The 17,838-nt window shown below is 34.0% G+C and overlaps 1 protein-coding gene across 7 annotated transcripts in view; it reads right to left on the reverse strand.

Moving 5' to 3' along the window:
* Positions 1–17,838, reverse strand: part of LOC145307621 (uncharacterized) — an 83,466-nt gene that overhangs the window by 25,667 nt on the left and 39,961 nt on the right. For all 7 annotated transcript variants that reach the window (XR_013875527.1, XM_080150079.1, XM_080150080.1 and 4 more), the window contains exons 16-25: positions 17,238–17,261; positions 16,754–16,816; positions 15,714–15,764; positions 13,710–13,763; positions 11,701–11,758; positions 8,108–8,157; positions 6,949–7,020; positions 5,526–5,583; positions 3,338–3,405; positions 332–402 (exon numbers count right to left, since the gene is read on the reverse strand). Coding sequence is in view for 6 of the 7 variants with exons in the window: in XM_080150079.1 (XP_080006205.1) it covers positions 332–402; positions 3,338–3,405; positions 5,526–5,583; positions 6,949–7,020; positions 8,108–8,157; positions 11,701–11,758; positions 13,710–13,763; positions 15,714–15,764; positions 16,754–16,816; positions 17,238–17,261 (569 nt within the window). In the remaining variant the exon portion in view is untranslated. The remainder of the gene's footprint in view (positions 1–331; positions 403–3,337; positions 3,406–5,525; positions 5,584–6,948; positions 7,021–8,107; positions 8,158–11,700; positions 11,759–13,709; positions 13,764–15,713; positions 15,765–16,753; positions 16,817–17,237; positions 17,262–17,838) is intronic.

Here is a 17,838-nt window from a genome sequence, read left to right on the forward strand (position 1 = left end):
CGTACCAAAATATGTACTTTTTAACCAATAATATGGCCGGCTCATTCCTTCACTCTTCTTCTATTGTTTCAATTTACTTAGAATGAATCTGTATTCAGAGAGAGAGAGGGGACTATGGGATTATTGTTAATTACACTAGTTCTTAAAGTTTAATAATATAGTTTTCTTATTCGTTGGCTTTACAACTTTGGGGACTTTTGATGGGTTGTCTCATTAAGTGTTAATTTTAATCTACAGAAGGGATGGTTTTGTGCACTTAAATTTATCGGCCATTGTCTTATCCCTTTAGATCCCTGATCTATATTTGTTGATTTACAATATTTGAGCTTACCTTAAAGATTCTATGTCTCCATCTTTGCGTTTCAAAACTTCCAACAAATTTTTATATTTCTCATTCAGATCCTAGCAAATACACACAGTAAATAAATAAGGATGACAACATCCATAAAAGCAAAGCTCTGAAATGGTAGGACAAACGAACATTAACTCTTATGTAGAGTGTCAGAACTGAATAAGCAGAATATAAATGTCTTAGTTTTATATATTAAACAATTAATTAAACAAGGATGACAACATCCATAAAAGCGAAGCTCTGAAACGGTAGGACAAACGAACCTTTACTCTTATGTAGTGTGTCAGAACTGAATAAACAGAATATAAAAGTTTTAACAAAATTGTGCTTAAATATGTTACAAATCTAGGAAACTGTCTAAGGACATACTTACATTTTTAGGACTCTATTAAAGAGTTGCTTCGCTTATAATATTGTACTTTGTACGTTGTCCTAGAAATCGGTATTTAAAAAATCAGATATATAGGATATACTAAAGTAACAGGATGTTTGTCTGTCTGTGTGTCTGTCTGTCTGTCTGTGTGTACCGAAGGATCTCGCTAACCGCTGAACCGATCGGGTTCTCCTTAACAGGGTAGATTCTCATATGTCCTGGGAAGGTTTTTAACAATTTTGGGGGAGGGTACTACCACCCTCCCAAAAGAAATGACAAAAAAATTGAAAATTTTCTTAAAATCTGGGAGACTTCAACGTCAAATAAGGTGGTATCGTACATAAAAAATTCACTTTAACAAACAAAAACATTTAAAGTGCCACTAGAGGCCTCTAGGGGCGTAGCCGCTAGTATAGGATATTATATCACATAAAAAATTCATCAAATAAGTTAAAAATCAACATGATTCAAATTAACGTAGGGACAATTTGATAACAATTATAGAGTTTCTAAATTGTACCTAATTGTTATATTAATAATCATGCAAAGTTTGAAGTCGATAGGAAAAGTCTAACATGTCTAAATTAACGAAAAAGTTAACCGTTGCGGACGGACGTACCCGTATTATATCAAAGCATCGCTTGTAACAAGAATGACAACATCCATAAGTAACACAAAAGAACCATAGTATGAACATACGAACAAAGTGAGTTATAGAGCGGATGTCCAGTTCTCATAGCAAACATTAACACTTGTAGAATTTAGAACTAAAAAGCAGAATATTAATGCAAAAGTCTAAACTAAATTGTTAGTAAATTTGTTGCAAAAACAGTATACAAAAAATCAGATGAAACGGATAATTTCAACATACAAAAATTTGTTGTTAAAAAAGTAAAAAATCTGAATGTTTTCAATGGATGTTCAGACTTTTTGGTAATGATTATAGAGTTGATTTGCTTTTTAAGTCGTACCTAACTGTTTATGGAATCATTAAGCAAAGTTTGAAATCGTTAGGACTATTAAAACCTGTTCAAATTAACTAAAAGGGCTAACTGTTACGGAAGGACCGACCCTAATTATGGAAAAGCTTTTAAAAATGTCACTCAGAAATGTTTCGTCAGAATCCTGAATAACTCCAATATCCACATTTTAATTAAAGTCCTCAAAGTTTTTTTTTAATTCTTATATAATGAAAATGGTACCCAAACTTATATTTGGAATGGTACCCAAACTTATTTGGAATGGTACCCAAACTTATTTATAATGGTAACTAAACTTATTTGGAATGGTACCCAAACTTATTTGGAATGGTACCCAAACTTATTTATAATGGTACCCAAACTTATTTGGAATGGAACGCAAACTTATTTGGAATGATACGCAAACTTATTTGGAATGATACCCAAACTTATTTGGAATGGTACCCAAACTTATTTGGAATGGTACGCAAACTTATTTGGAATGGTACGCAAACTTATTTGGAATGGTACGCAAACTTATTTGGAATGGTACCCAAACTTATTTGGAATGGTACCCAAACTTATTTGGAATGGTACCCAAACTTATTTGGAATGGTACGCAAACTTATTTGGAATGGTACCCAAACTTATTTGGAATGGTACCCAAACTTATTTGGAATGGTACGCAAACTTATTTGAAATGGTACGCAAACTTATTTGGAATGGTATGCAAACTTATTTGGAATGGTACCCAAACTTATTTGGAATGGTACCCAAACTATTTGGAATGGTACCTAAACTTATTTGGAATGGTACCCAAACTATTTGGAATGGTACCCAAACTTATTTGGAATGGTACGCAAACTATTTGGAATGGTACCCAAACTTATTTGGAATGGTACACAAACTATTTGGAATGGTACCCAAACTTATTTGGAATGGTACGCAAACTATTTGGAATGGTACCCAAACTTATTTGGAATGGTACCCAAACTATTTGGAATGGTACGCAAACTTATTTGGAATGGTACCCAAACTATTTGGAATGGTACGCAAACTTATTTGGAATGGTACCCAAACTTATTTGGAATGGTATGCAAACTTATTTGAAATGGTACCCAAACTTATTTGAAATGGTACGCAAACTTATTTGGAATGGTACGCAAACTTATTTGAAATGGTACGCAAACTTATTTGGAATGGTACCCAAACTTATTTGGAATGGTACCCAAACTTATTTGGAATGGTACCCAAACTTATTTGGAATGGTACCCAAACTTATTTGGAATGGAACGCAAACTTATTTGGAATGATACCCAAACTTATTTGGAATGGTACCCAAACTTATTTGGAATGGTACGCAAACTTATTTGGAATGGTACCCAAACTTATTTGGAATGGTACCCAAACTTATTTGGAATGGTACCCAAACTTATTTGGAATGGTACCCAAACTTATTTGGAATGGAACGCAAACTTATTTGGAATGATACCCAAACTTATTTGGAATGGTACGCAAACTATTTGGAATGGTACCCAAACTTATTTGGAATGGTACCCAAACTATTTGAAATGGTACCCAAACTTATTTGGAATGGTACGCAAACTTATTTGGAATGGTACCCAAACTATTTTAAATGGTACCCAAACTTACCTCGAGTTTCTTGTCAATATCATTATTCTCTTTAGAAGTTGTCTCCAGCTTATCCGATAGATATTGTACTAAATAAATATTAAAATTATTGGTGGAAAAGTTTAGACACAGTTAATTTGTATCACCCAATCAATATAAGAAAAATATAAAAGACCTTAACATTTTTAAGCTAACAAACAATGATAAAAAAATTACCCCATTTGAGGATTAAAATTATTGGTGGAAAAGTTTAGACACGGCTAGTTTGTACCCCCTAATCAATATATCAATAAAATGTCCTGTAAGTTTCTAAGCCAACGAACGAGAAAATATGTATTTAAAACTTAGGGGACCAGAATAATTTACAGTCCAATATACCATCCCTCCCTTTGCACGACAAGTTTATTAAGTAAGGGTAGGAGGTGATTCCTAAGGTGATGTCCAAACTCAAAACGATAAAAAATGGACCTAATATTTTAGACGGATTCTAAGATAGATCATACCAAATTACCCCTTTAGTATGTGTATTTACCTATTTGATTACCTAGGGATGTAAATCCAGACATCCTATTACTTTTTAGACAAAGCTGATTGACGAGAGAGAGAGAAGAGAGAGAGAGAGAGAGAGAGAGAGAGAGAGAGAGAGAGAGAGAGAGAGAGAGAGAGAGAGAGAGAGAGAGAGAGAGAGAGAGAGAGAGGTTCGAAACTCGGGCCGACACCGCGTCATAACTAAAGACGTTAAAAATGGTTCCTACTGCTGCTATGTCAGATGCTCGACATAAATAGTTAGAATAGGGGGAATGCCTTGGCCCAAAACAGGCGCAACTCGTTACCATGCACAGTTAGGGTTTTTCAGACAAAGGTCGTGCATCACAGAGAGTTGGTTGTCTGTTGGATGTTACTTAACCTAATATCCTTGGATGTTAGGACAGAGAAGGGTGCGTAACACTCATTCTTAGTTCTCCTGGATTGCTGGACCAGGTCCTGGACAGTTCATCAAGTCGAAAAGGTCCTTGACTGCAATCCCGCCCGTACGAGGTAAAGGGTGAGCAAAAAAAATGCGTACCTACCTTTTTAAAATTCAAATTGCACGGCTTGTGTTGATGGTAGAAAAATGTTATGCATATCGTTAGAACCGCTATGAACTCTATTTTTTGGAAATATAAGAACGATTCCTCTGCTACTTATAGTTAGGGAGCTACGTGTTAAAATGTCCCAATTGATTTAAAACTTGACTTGCGAGTAAATTTTAAAATAAAGCTAAAAATTAGAGTAGATATTTTGCAAAAAGAGATGCCTACATTTTTAAGTTTTAAATTGCGCAGCTTGTGTTAATAGTAGAAAAATGTTACGCATACCGTTAGAACCGCTATGAACTGTATTTTTTTTGGAAATATAAGAACGGTTTCTGTGCTACGCATAGTTTAGGAGCCAGATGGTAAAATGTCCCAAAATTTACTCGCAAGTTAAGTTTTAAGTCAGTTGGGACATTTTAACACGAAGCTCCTAATCTATGCGTAGCACAGGAATTGTTTTTATATTTCCTAAAAAAAGACTTCATAGCGGTTCTAACGTTATGCCTAACATTTTTCTACTATTAACACAAGCCGCGCAATTTCAATTTTAAAAAGGTACGCATTTTTTTTTGCTCACCCTTTAATTAAAGGTAGTTACCAGAGTACTTACCTAAACGTCCAATTTGAGGATGAGATTGTTATATTTCGCATCATATTATAGACAACTTTCCGCGGATATTAAAATGAAAAACTAAATGATCAATACCACTTTAATTGGCCCCAAGGGGCCGAAGGCCAAGGCTAAAAAACTGGTATTTATCTAATGAGTATACTTTAATATTCGTGGAAAATTGTCTGCAATACGATGTTCTACATGACTTTTTATTAAGGCTTAGAAACTAATTTAGCGGATATTAATCTGTTATGAAGCCATACTGAGCTCGATCTTTAAATGTGTAGCCGTTGCCGTTGCCGCAGGTACAGCCACTAACCTAATAGCGATCTTTAAATCAAATTGGCTATGCGTAGCCACGGCTTTAAATCACAACCACGTTTTGAATTTTCACTGGCAGTGGTGACGGCTACGACTACGACTACATCCATGGCTACGGCAACGGCTACACATTTAAAGATCCAGCTCTGGTAATTATTATCGTCCATTGTCTTATCCCTTAAAATCCCTGGCTAAATACCTAAATCTCTAAGATGTTTGATTTCCTGATTTGCTTCTCCACACTTAGTCTCCAGAGTCTGAATAAAATAGTGGTTGATATGTTAAGACACTGAACTAAATGAACCAACCAATCAAAATATAATAAAAGAATAGTTATTTCTTTCATCGTATTATAAACCGCTTTCCGCCGATATAGAATGTACAATTATAAGATTAAAACTAGTTTTTTTAGCCCCGAGGTGCCGAAGGTTTTTTCGTATGGATGAGAACCGGTTCCTATCCACCGGATTTGAATGAATAAGAGAATAAATTATTATTAAACTATTATATTTAACAGCCCAATGTCCCCTCCCTCTCTGAGCAGCTACGCCCCTAGAGGCCTCTAGGGATGCAGATGGGGTGGGAAAGTAACCCCCCATTTTCAATTTTAGTTTTATACAAAAAAAACTTTTTTGGAAGGGGGAGGGGGGGGTTAAAAATGTAAGTATGTCCTTAAACAAAATCTGTATTAAAAATGTTGCAAAAAAATACTAACAATTTTGTATGGATTCATACATTGATTTATATTCTGCTTATTCAGTTCTGACACTCTACAAGTGTTAATGTTCGTTTGTCCTACCGTTTTAGAGCTTCGCTTTTATGGATGTTGTCATCCTTGTTTGTAGTAAAAACAATGGTTTATATTACGGTTGGCAATTTGGGATCAGATTCCGATTCTTACAAATCCGCCCAAAAAAATAGCAGATTAATCCGTGGATTACAGATTCTTGTTTTATTATGCGGATTTTGGATTTTTCGGATTGTGGATTCTAGCTACACTTTTCTCGTATTCATTCGAATCCGGTGGATAGGAACCGGTTCTCATCCATACAAAAAAAAACATGTCTGGCATCGTATCATATCTAGCTTTCTACGAATAATAAAATGTACAATCAGAAGATTAAAACCAGTTTTAATTTTATAATTGTACATTCTACATCCGCGGAAAGCTGTTTATAATAACGATGCGAGAAATAACTATTAGAGATCTTTTAATAAATGAAAATAATTCTAGCCCCTACAGCGTTAACCACTACTTCTTAACCTAACCTAACCTAAAATACGCTAAAAATAAAAATACAAAATAATTTAACACATTTTAACTGAAGTTAATATTCAATAAAATATTTTTTTTCTGACACATTTTGGGTAAATTTTTTTAGTGCAACAAAAGTCATAAAAATTAACAATCCGAATCCGCAATTAAAATTGCGGATTTTTGGTCCAAAAATTTTACGGATTTCAGATTGCCAACGCTAGTTTAATTCTACCGCTTAATAACATTAAAATTTCGGTTGTAAGGAAAAAGAGGATTATAGTCAGCTTTCCGCGGATATAATGCGGATAGTATAGCCTAGAACCAGTTCTAATCCAGCGGATATTCAAAATTTAAAATGGCTGACCTTAATAGTTTGTTGGTGAATAACAATCTCATTTCTGTACTTATCAGAATTATTTTTCTGGATTTGATTATCCTAAAATAATGAATATGATTAGTTATGAAAAAATATGCATGTTAGAGCCATAGAAAAAATATTACTTGACCTTTCGGGTCATATGCATATATTTATGCATATTCGGGACATATGCATAAATCGTTAAACCAGTTTTATGACCCTAAAATACATATAAAAACTGACCAGGGAACCGTTCGTAACTTTTAACTCCACAAATATTGCCAAAATTAGAGCGATTTTACAGAAGAGGACATTGGGCTGTTTATTACACTTGTCTTAAAAGTTTTACATTTGAACTTTGATTGGTTGGTTTATTAAGTTGAGTGTCCAATCGATTCAACCACTGATTGTTTCTACACAGAAGGAATAATTAAATGTATCATCATTAGGAATGTGCATCAATTTATTGTCTTATCCATTCAGATCCCTGGTAATTCAAGTGTTCTTTTGGTTAATGTACACGAATTGATGGACAGGCGATCGTACGGAAAGAGCTGACAGAGCGACCCTAGTATAGCTTGCACTACTGAACAAAATACGTCCAAGGAGAGATCCCTGTATGACCCTAATGTACTTTTAAGGCAGGGATCTAAAGGGATAAGACAATGACCGATAAATTGATATTATTAATCACTAATGATGTACACAAAATTACCCCTTATGTTAATTACTATTAGTGGTAGAAACATTTGGACATTCATCATAATGAACCATCCATGAATACAAGTCCAAAATATTGTTAAACCAACTAATAAGAAACCTCTATTATAAAACTTAGGGGACTAGTGTAATAAACAGCCCAATGTCCTCTCCCTCTCTCTCTGTAGTGTCCGCAGCTAGGAAAGCCAGAGATGGGACAATGGGCTGTGAATTTTACTAGTACCTAAAGTTTTATAATTACGTTTTCTTATTTGTTTGCTTAAAAACTTTGGGGACTCTCGGGAATTTTGATTACCTAATTAAGTTGAGTATTCAAACGTTTCAACCAATTTTTTTAAATCTACAAAAGGGGCAATTTTGTGCATTATCACTGGAGGATTACATCAATTTATCGGCCATTGTCTTATCCCTTTAGATCCCTGTAGAAAAGCACCAAAATACTTACTTTAGCAAGTTCTGTTGACAGCTGTTTCGCGTTCTCCACCGTTGACTTTCCTTCAAATAAATATTTTTTTTTAAATTCAAAGATTTTTAAAAATAAATTCGAAGATTTTAAAAATTAGATTCGAAGATTTTAAAAAGCAAGGATGACAACATCCATAAAAGCGAAGCTCTGAAACGGAAGGACAAACGAACCTTAACACTTGTACAGTGTCAGAACTGAATGAACAAAATATTAATGCATAAGTATAAACAAAATTCAGGGGTGTATATTCTGCACAAGATTTATTTTTTTCCCCGGCGACAAAGGGAGAGGTCATTTTCTAGTAAATCCCGTAAAGGTGTGTGTTATAAGGCCTAAAAATAGTAGTAGAACGATAAGGTGCTCTATATATTTGTATTTCCTATTGAATAGAACAATAGGGAAGAAATTTTTTTTTTTTTTTTTTGATAACCGTACCTGGAATATCTGAAATTTCTATCAAACGCTTTGTTTGGCTCAAACTGACACAAATAAAAAAAAATATAATTATAATAAATCAACCTGTAAAGAATGACTTCTTCCTTTAATTAATGGTATAGATTGTTCTTAACCTTTACCTTGTACCTATAGAAAACATTATTATTATAATTATATTTTTTTTTTTTTTTTGTCAGTTTGAGCCAAACAAAGCGTTTGATAGAAATTTCGTATTTTTTTTAGATAATCCAGGTACGGTTATCAAAAAAAAAAAAAAATTTCCCTATTGTTCTATTCAATAGGGAATACATATATCTAGAGCACCTTATCGTTCTACTACTATTTTTAGGCCTTATAACACACACCTTTACGGGATTTACTAGAAAATGACCTCTCCCTTTTTTTATTTTTTTTCCCCCCCTTGTTTTTTCTCACCAAGTAGGGGGGAAAATGGAAAAATATTTATATAACTCTATATTTTATTTATTTTTTCCCTCATGCCACACATTTTTTTAGTTTTTTTTCACCAAGGAGAGGGGGAAATGGAAAAAATGTTTTCAGTTTTCTTAATTTTTACATTTTTTTCCCTCCAACCACTTATTTTTTATTTCCCCCCCCCCCCCCCTGAGCCGGGGATCCCATGTAGAATATACACCCCTGACAAAATTGTAAGAAAATTGGTTGCAAAACTTCTTAAAACATCTTTTGTACTTGATTATAGAGATGCTTAGCTTATAACATTACATTGTACCTTGTTGTAATAGGAATCAGCATTCCAAAATGCTGAATTTCCTAAATCATACCTAATTGTTATACGAATCATCATGCAAAATTTGAAATCGACAGGAAAATTCTAACCTTTTAAATTAACGAAAAGAGCGATCAGTCCGTGACGGACGGACCTACCCTTATTATTACAGAAAAGCTTCGCTTTTAACAAGGATGACAACATCAATCGGAGTTTTAAAAATTAATCAGGGATCTTAAGTGATAAGACAATGGACGATAAAAAGGAGGGGGGGGGGGGGGAGTTCTGACACATTTGCGTAAACCTGGTATATAGGCTTTATCTTTGGACTGAGAGGATAGGTTATAAAAAATAACATCATTCTTATATGATGAATTTTCCCAAGTTTTAAGATTTTTTGGATAGGCCTCCAGGTTCCGGAGCTCCAGTCCTCCAGGTGGTCTCTGGACAGTTAAAAATGAAAAAAAAATTTTAAGAGTCAACTTATAAAACAAAATACGCATTTTTTTGAATGTTATTCACATATTTGCAGAAAAAACATGCATATTTTGTTTCATAAGCTGACCTCTAACTCTTCAAAAAAAAATGTCCTTCATTTTTACCTGTAAAGAGACCACCTGGAGGCCTGGAGCTCCGGAACCTGGAGGCCTATCCAAAAAATCTTAAAACTTGGGAAAATTCATCATATAAGAACGATTTTATCTTTGATAACCTTTTTGAACTATCTAATTACAACATATAGTTTAAGTATCCAAAGTTTTTTAACCAACTAATAAGATAACGTTATTTTAAAACTTTGGGTACCAGTGTAATTAACATGCAAATGACCCCTCCCTCCTCTTCCTAAACGAATAAGGATGACAACATCATTAAAAGCGAAGCACTGAAACGGTAGGACAAACTTACATTAACACTTGTATAGTGTCAGAACTGAATAATAAGAATATAAATGTATAAGAGTCAAACCATAATTATAAATAATTTTGTTGAAAAACTGCTAGATACAGGATAATGTTTATGGACATACTTACATTTCTAGGACTTGATTATAGAGATGCTTCACTTATGACATTGTACTTTGTTGTCCTAGGAATCAGTATTGAAAAAATCAGATCAATCGGATAATTTTATCTGATACAAATTTTGTTGTTAACAAGGATGACAACATCCATAAAAGCGAAGCACTGAAACGGTAGGACAAACGGACATTAACACTTGTATAGTATCTGAACTGAAAAATCGGAACATAAATGTATAAATGTCGAATCAAAATTGTAGGTAAATTTGTTGAAAAACTGCTTAATGCAGGATAATGTTTATGGACATACTTACATTTTTGGACTTGATTATAGAGTTGCTTCGCTTTAATATTGTACTTTGTTGTCCCAGGAATCAATATACCAAAAATCGGATCAAACGGATAATTAAAACACTTGAAAATTTGTTGTTAAAAAAGTAGAAAAATCAACATGTTTAAAATGGACGTACGGACATTCTGGTAATGATTATAGAGTTGCTACGCTTTCTAAATCGTACCCAACTACTACAGGAATCATCATGCAAAGTTTGAAATCGATAGGACAATTCTAACATGCCTAAATTAACGAATAAAAGCTATCTATCTCGGACGGACGGACGTACGGACGGACGTACGGACGGACGGACCGACCCTAATTATAGAAAAGCTTCGCTTTTAAAAAAGGTTAAAATCAACATGTTTAAAATGGACGTGCGGACATTCTAGTAAAGATTATAGAGTTCGTACCTAACTACTACAGGAATCACCATGCAAAGTTTGAAATCGATAAGACAGTTCTAACATGCCTAAATTAACAAAAAAAAACTATCCGTTACAGACGTACGGACGAACGGAACTACCCTAATTATAGAAAAGCTTTGCTTTTAAAAAGACACTTATAGACTAGAAAGTTTGAACGATTCAAATTAAGATTGGGTTTTCAATGTTCAAAGATTTTAAAAATTAATAAAATGTTCAAACAAAAAAGAAAAAATCTTTGAATTTTTTATTAAAAATTTTGGAAGATTTTTTCGATAACAACCAATACTTTGATAGTTTGGTTTTTCTAACGTCTTCAGTTATGACGCGATTTGGGCCCAAAACAAGCGAATTACTTTAAGATCTAGAGGGATAAGATAATGGCCAATAAAATTACGTACATCCCCAATGATGACTCACAAAATTACCCCGTCTGTAAAATTAAAATTAGTGGTTGAAACGTTTGAACACTCAACTTAACAAACCAAAAGTCCCCAAAGTTGTTAAGCCAACGAAAAAGTAAACTTTATTGTAAAACTTTGTGGACTAGTGTAATAAACAGCCCATGCTCTCTTTGGTTGTGTACCCCAATTATAATAAACATAATAATACCTATTTCAATAATATTCTTGAGATTCTCTATTTCTTTCTTGTCTTCTGTTACTTGGGCCTAAACAAAGAAAAAAAATCTATAACTTTGTTGTGTCAATAAATCACAGATTACGATATAACTAGTAATAAATTAAAGCTATGGTTTATTAATTTTTTCCACCCTAGACCAAATGACATACGGACAAAGTGAGTAATAAATTAAAATAATCCTTATACTAAAGTAACAGGATGTCTGTCTGTTTGAGTGTCTGTACCGAAGGATCTCGCTAATGTGATATTAAAAGCACTAGTCCTTGATCTCCAGAATCATTGTTCCTGTCCCGAAGTATTCCAGCCCTCCTACCGTGTTCCCACCACATCCAGGCGCCATCTTTATCAGACTTGTAGCTCCAGCCGGCAGTTGATTGTGGTGTGCCATTGTGTGAAGTTATCTTCCCAGCACACTAGTGTTTGACTGGCCTTCTCTGTGAACGCCTACGCGGTCTATCCATCGTCGCCAGTATCAGTATTGATAGAGTGCAGGACGTCCAAGCTTACTCACATTTTATATCCATTCTATTCCTACAAATCCTTTTAATTTGCTAGTGCTTTTATATGTTATTTTTTATATACCTGTATTTTTTTAATTAAACTTATTTGTTAATCATTAATATTTTAAACTGTATCGAATCTGCTCTGTAATTAGACACTCGTCCGTCTGTACATCGACTATACGTCACTTCACTAACCACTGAACCGATCGGGTTCTCCTTAACAGGGTAGCTTCTCATAGGTCCCGGGAAGGTTTATAAATATTTTCTTGGGGGTGGGATACCCCAACCCCCCCCCCCCAAAAAAAAAATACCTACCTTTAATTTAAAGTTTATAATACAATATAATAATATACAATCTTTATTTCAGTAGCAACGCTACTCTATGATTCCAAATTTCCGTCCGTCTGACAAACTACCAGACACGGATAAGAGGTCAAGTGATTTTCTTGGCTCCTATTCAAGATACACGGCTGAAACTTTTTGTCAACATTCCCATCATTAAGGAGCTTAATTTATTGTAAAACATCCATATTGGTTTGACTCTTTTTTAGCGGGTTTTGGGCTATTTTTGGCTTTACTATCCGGTTATCCAACTTTAATATAAAGTAAATTATAGAGTAGCTTCAATAATAAAACGAAATACAGATGGATTTTTCAAAAGTCCTAGATCAACAAGAATTTAGTGGTTGAAAAGTGTAAACATTCCTGTAGAAGTTTAGTTACTCGTATTAAGTAGAAATAGAGAGAGAAAGAGAGAGGGGACATTGAACTGTTTATTACACTAGTAACAAAAGTTTTATGATAATAACGTTTTCTTATTCGTTGGCTCAACAACTTTGGCAACTTTTACTTGGTTAGTTCAATAACTTAAGTGTCCAAACATTTCAACCATAAAATGAAATCTACAGAAGGCGTAAATTTAAGTATAATCATTGGGGATGTACATCAATTTATCGGCAATTGTCTTATCCCTTTAGATCCATACGTGTTAATTATTTGATTGACCATCTAGAGCAATAAATCTATTCTTACTCGGGGATCTAAAGGGATAAGACAATGGCCGATAAATTGAAATACATTCCCAGTGATGATTAACAAAATTACCCCTTTTTGTAGATGAAAACTAGTGGTTGAAACGTTTGGACATTTAACTTTATGAACCAACTTATCAAAAATTCGCTAGTTTTTAAGTCAACGAATAAGTCAACGAATAAGAAAACGTTATTATAAAACTTTGGATACTAGTGTAATAAAACAGCCCATTGTCCCCTCCCTCCCTGATTCTTCCTACCTTCAGATTATCAATTAGAAATGTTCATCAAATTCAACAATTGTCTTATCCCTTTAGATCCCTGCATTTTATAGTTATTTATCGCTTCGTATTATAGACAGCTTTCCGCGGATATTATGCGGATAGTATGACTGAGAACCGGTTCTCATCCAGCGGATATTAATCGGTTATGTATGCCGTCCTACCTTGAGATTATCAATTTCAGCATTAAATTTCTCCTGTTCTTCTAGACATGTCTCCTAAATATTATTATCATTAATCATCGCATATTTCCGCGGATAATAAAATAAAAATCTAAAGGTAATATTAAAGCTTGCCAAGGTTTGTACAAAACCTGGGGCGACTTCTACAAAATTATTTCGGCCTCTCAAAAATACAAAAAGTCGTGTGCCACCCAATTTATTACTAATTACTTATGTTTCCCAGTGGAGCCTTTTCTTCCACCACTAGGGCCTAACAAAACTGGTATTTATTTTATGATTTTTATTTCAATATTCGAGGAAAACGGCTTATAGCGATTTAACTGATATAATATGATTTTTTAGTGTGGCTGAGAACCGTTTCTAACCAAGCGGATATTAATCGGTTTCGAAGCCATAAAATTTGCTGATGCTACTAATTATAATCGTATCATAGACAGCTTTCCGCGGATATTAAAATAAAAAAAATATAAGATTAAAACTTGTTTTGTTCAGGGAGTAAGGGAGGGGACAATGGGCAATTAATTCAATATAAGAGTTATCAAAGAAAGGGCATGAAATCCAGTTTAATCCAATAAATTTGTAGGAAATTATAAAGGGATTGTTAATTGAACAAGGATGACAACATCCATAAGTAGCGAAGCACAAAAAATAAAATCATAGATGGTAATATGTACAAGTAGATTTAAAAAGTATTTATTAATTGATTTATTGGAGAAAATAAACACGAAACCCTGTTTTATTTTGTATAATGATGACAGTCAAAGTAAATAACATAAAAGATGTTCATAACAATGGGAAAAATTATTTTGTTACTGATATCCAAAAAAATTTTTCCTTTTTATTTGATGAATTAAGGTGTTTACTTTTGCATATATCCTTGAAATTCTTGTAATTTTAGGCATTTTTACCACAAAACTTCAAATTGCAATATCTGGCAAGAAGGAGCAGCTAAGATTTAATCTCCAACGGATTCTGACCACCACTGTACCCTATTTGAAGGCCCCGTTGTCCGTTTCTTTGGAGATTATTTTTTATCTAAGGTTTTGTTAAGGAGACCTGTGCTAAGAAAACTGCTATTTGTTTTATGTTTTTTATTTTCATATATATGGAAAACTGCCTATAATACGATGCAGTACTTCAGTATGCCTGAGAACCGTTTATAATCCAACTACTGGAAAAGTTATTTATCGCATCGTATTATAGACAGCTTTTCGCGTATATTAAATTGAAATGTCTTCTAGTCATGTCGTTTGAATTTATTATACAAGCAAGGGGGTGTAGTGTTGTGAATACTAAAATATTTTTATTTATTTTTAAGTATTTGTGATGAGTCAATTGCTTTCCCGCCCTAGTGGCTTAATACTAATTTACTCAACCCAAACCTTTGGTTTTTACTTCGCCAAATTAGAGAAGTTTGATTCATTTGAGAAGAACTAGGTCATTTTTTATCGCGCATTTTCCGTAAAGTTGGGTGCAAGATTACAGTCAAATGCGCGTATTATGACTATTTGTTTGGTCAGAAATAAGAACAGTTTGACAAAATAAGCGCATTTGACCAGTAGCTTGCACCTAACTTTACGGAAAAAACGCAAAAATTACCCTTTTTGGTTTAATCAACAAAAAATCCCTTAAACTTCCACTTTAAAGTTTAATAATTGTTTGAAATACTAGCGGATACGCCCCTAGATGCCTCTAGTTGCACTGTAAATGTTTTTTTCATGTCTATGTTGCGTTCAAGTCTCCACGAAATTTTCTATTTTTTTGTGATTTTGTGTTACCCTCCCCCAAATTAGTTATAAACGTTCCCGGTACCTAAGAGAAGCTACCCTATTAAGAACCCGATCGGTTTAGAGGTTAGCGAGATCCTTCGGTACAAACAAACAGACATCCTGTTACTTTATTATACGGATTATAATATATTACAGAATGACTGACGGACAGACGAAGTAAATCATTGAGTAGCTTCGCTACTAAATAAAAAAGTACCTTCCAATTTTTGGCACTTTCTGTGGCACTCTTCAAATCTCGTTCATACTCCTGTAAATATTTTAAAATGGGGGTGGGGGTGGGGGTGCGTACCCCCCCCCCCCCTTGTGTACGAAACCATTAGCAAAGATCTTGTACAAAATAGCCTCAAGACACTTACTAATTAAAAATAGCCTTAACTAATAAAACATACCTAGTTTAGAATTTCGTGGATTTTACAAAAAGTGGTTGGTAGATTTTTTACAATTTATAATATTGTTTTTACAATTTTCAAATAAGGTTAGGTTAGGTTAGGTTATATCAATGGCTAGGTAGCCGAGCGCCCGCGGCTAGGCAGGCCAGGGGGCTGAGAGCTGCGGCCATGATCATTATTATCAGTTGAGGCTATTTTATCCAAGATAGCTTATGGTTACTTTTTTGACTTGGGGTGGGAGGGAGGGGGGGGGGGTTGCGTTTATACTTTTTTTAGGAGGGGGGAATTGTTCACATTTATATTGGGGTAATAATCGGTGATGGGTAATTAGGATCTCATTTAAAATAACATCCATAAAACCAGTTTTAATCCTTCCTTTTTCCTTTGTACAAAAAAAATATCAGGTAAGTTGCATCGAATACTTACGACTAGCAATCACCAAATCAGATCAATCGAATGATTAGATCACAAAAACATTTGTTGTTAAAAAGTAAAAAATCAACATGTTTAAAATGGACGTAAGGACATTTTGGTAACGATTATAGAGTTGCTACGCTTTCTAAATCATACCTAACCACTAACCGAATCACCATGCAAAGTTTGAAATCGATAGGTCAATTCTAACATGCCTAAATTAACAAAAAAAACTATCTATCTGTGACTGACGGACATACGGATGGAAATACGGACCGACCCTAATTATAGAAAAGCTTCGCTTTTAAAATTGTATCAATTATGATTTAAAATAAAAATAAAAAGAAAGGAGTTGTGTATTTATTTCATGATAGAGTGGGGGGGGGGGGGAATTGCAGTGGGGTAGTTTATTTTCATGGGGAATGTGAAGTACCTGTTGACTTGATTTTGTTGCTTTAATGATTTTGTCTAATTCTTCCATATTTGATTCCAGTGCCTAAACATGGGTACAGGGGTGTATATTCTGCAAAATTGACCCTGCTAAATTGGGGGTGAAAAAAAAAAAAAAATTATCTGGTTGGGGAGAAATATAAAAAATTAGAGAACGAAAAACATTTTTACCATTTTCCCAACTCCTTGGTGAAAAAAACTAGGGGGGGGGGGGGGGGAATTGAAGCAGCGGAAAAAATCTTGTGCATAATATACATCCCTGCATAGGTATTTTCCTCTAAGGAAATTTTTTATTTTATTTTCAAAAATATACCCCCCCCCTCCCACAAAAAAAAAATAAATGTCCATGGCCGAGGGTGCTTGGCCCACTAGCCATAAAACCTAAGCTAAATTAACCTTTAAGAAATATTTGAAAGGATAACGACACATTTATTGTAAATGAACACACCTAAAAATAAATAACTCACCTTCTCAATTTTCTCCTTTTCTTTCTGTTTGTGTAAATTTTTATTTATTTATATTTTAACTAACGGCTTTGCCCCAAGGGGTAATTAAAAAAATGGAGCTGGCCCAATATCAAATTCAAAATTTTCAGGGGAAAAAAAGAAAATTGGAGCTGCCCCTGTATCAAATTCAAATTAAAAATATAAAAAAAAATGAAAAAATGGGGGAGGGATTTTTTTTTGGGGGGGGGGATTGTGGGTGTCCCACCCCCCAAGAAAAATCAGCCTAAAAAAACACAGGATTAGTAGGTATATTCCCTGAAGAGTAGAATCCGATCGGTTCAGTGGTTACCGAGATCTTAAGGGACAGACGGACAGACATCAAGCTACTTAAAAATAAAATTTGGCAGGGGTGTATATTCTGCACAAGATTTATTTTTTTCCCCTGCTACAAAATTTTTTATTTTTCTTCTCCCCCTAGTTTTTTCTCACCAAGTAGGAGGAAAATGGATAAATATTTAAAGAACTCCATATTTTATTTATTTTATCCCTCCTACCACACATTTTTAAAAGTTTTTTTCACCAAGGAGGGGGGGTAAAAGGAATTTTTTTTCAGTTTTCTTAT

The sequence above is a fragment of the Acartia tonsa genome, chromosome 15 (genome assembly GCF_053477335.1).
Source record: "Acartia tonsa isolate MP-2025a chromosome 15, ASM5347733v1, whole genome shotgun sequence".
NCBI classification, from domain to species: domain Eukaryota; kingdom Metazoa; phylum Arthropoda; class Copepoda; order Calanoida; family Acartiidae; genus Acartia; species Acartia tonsa.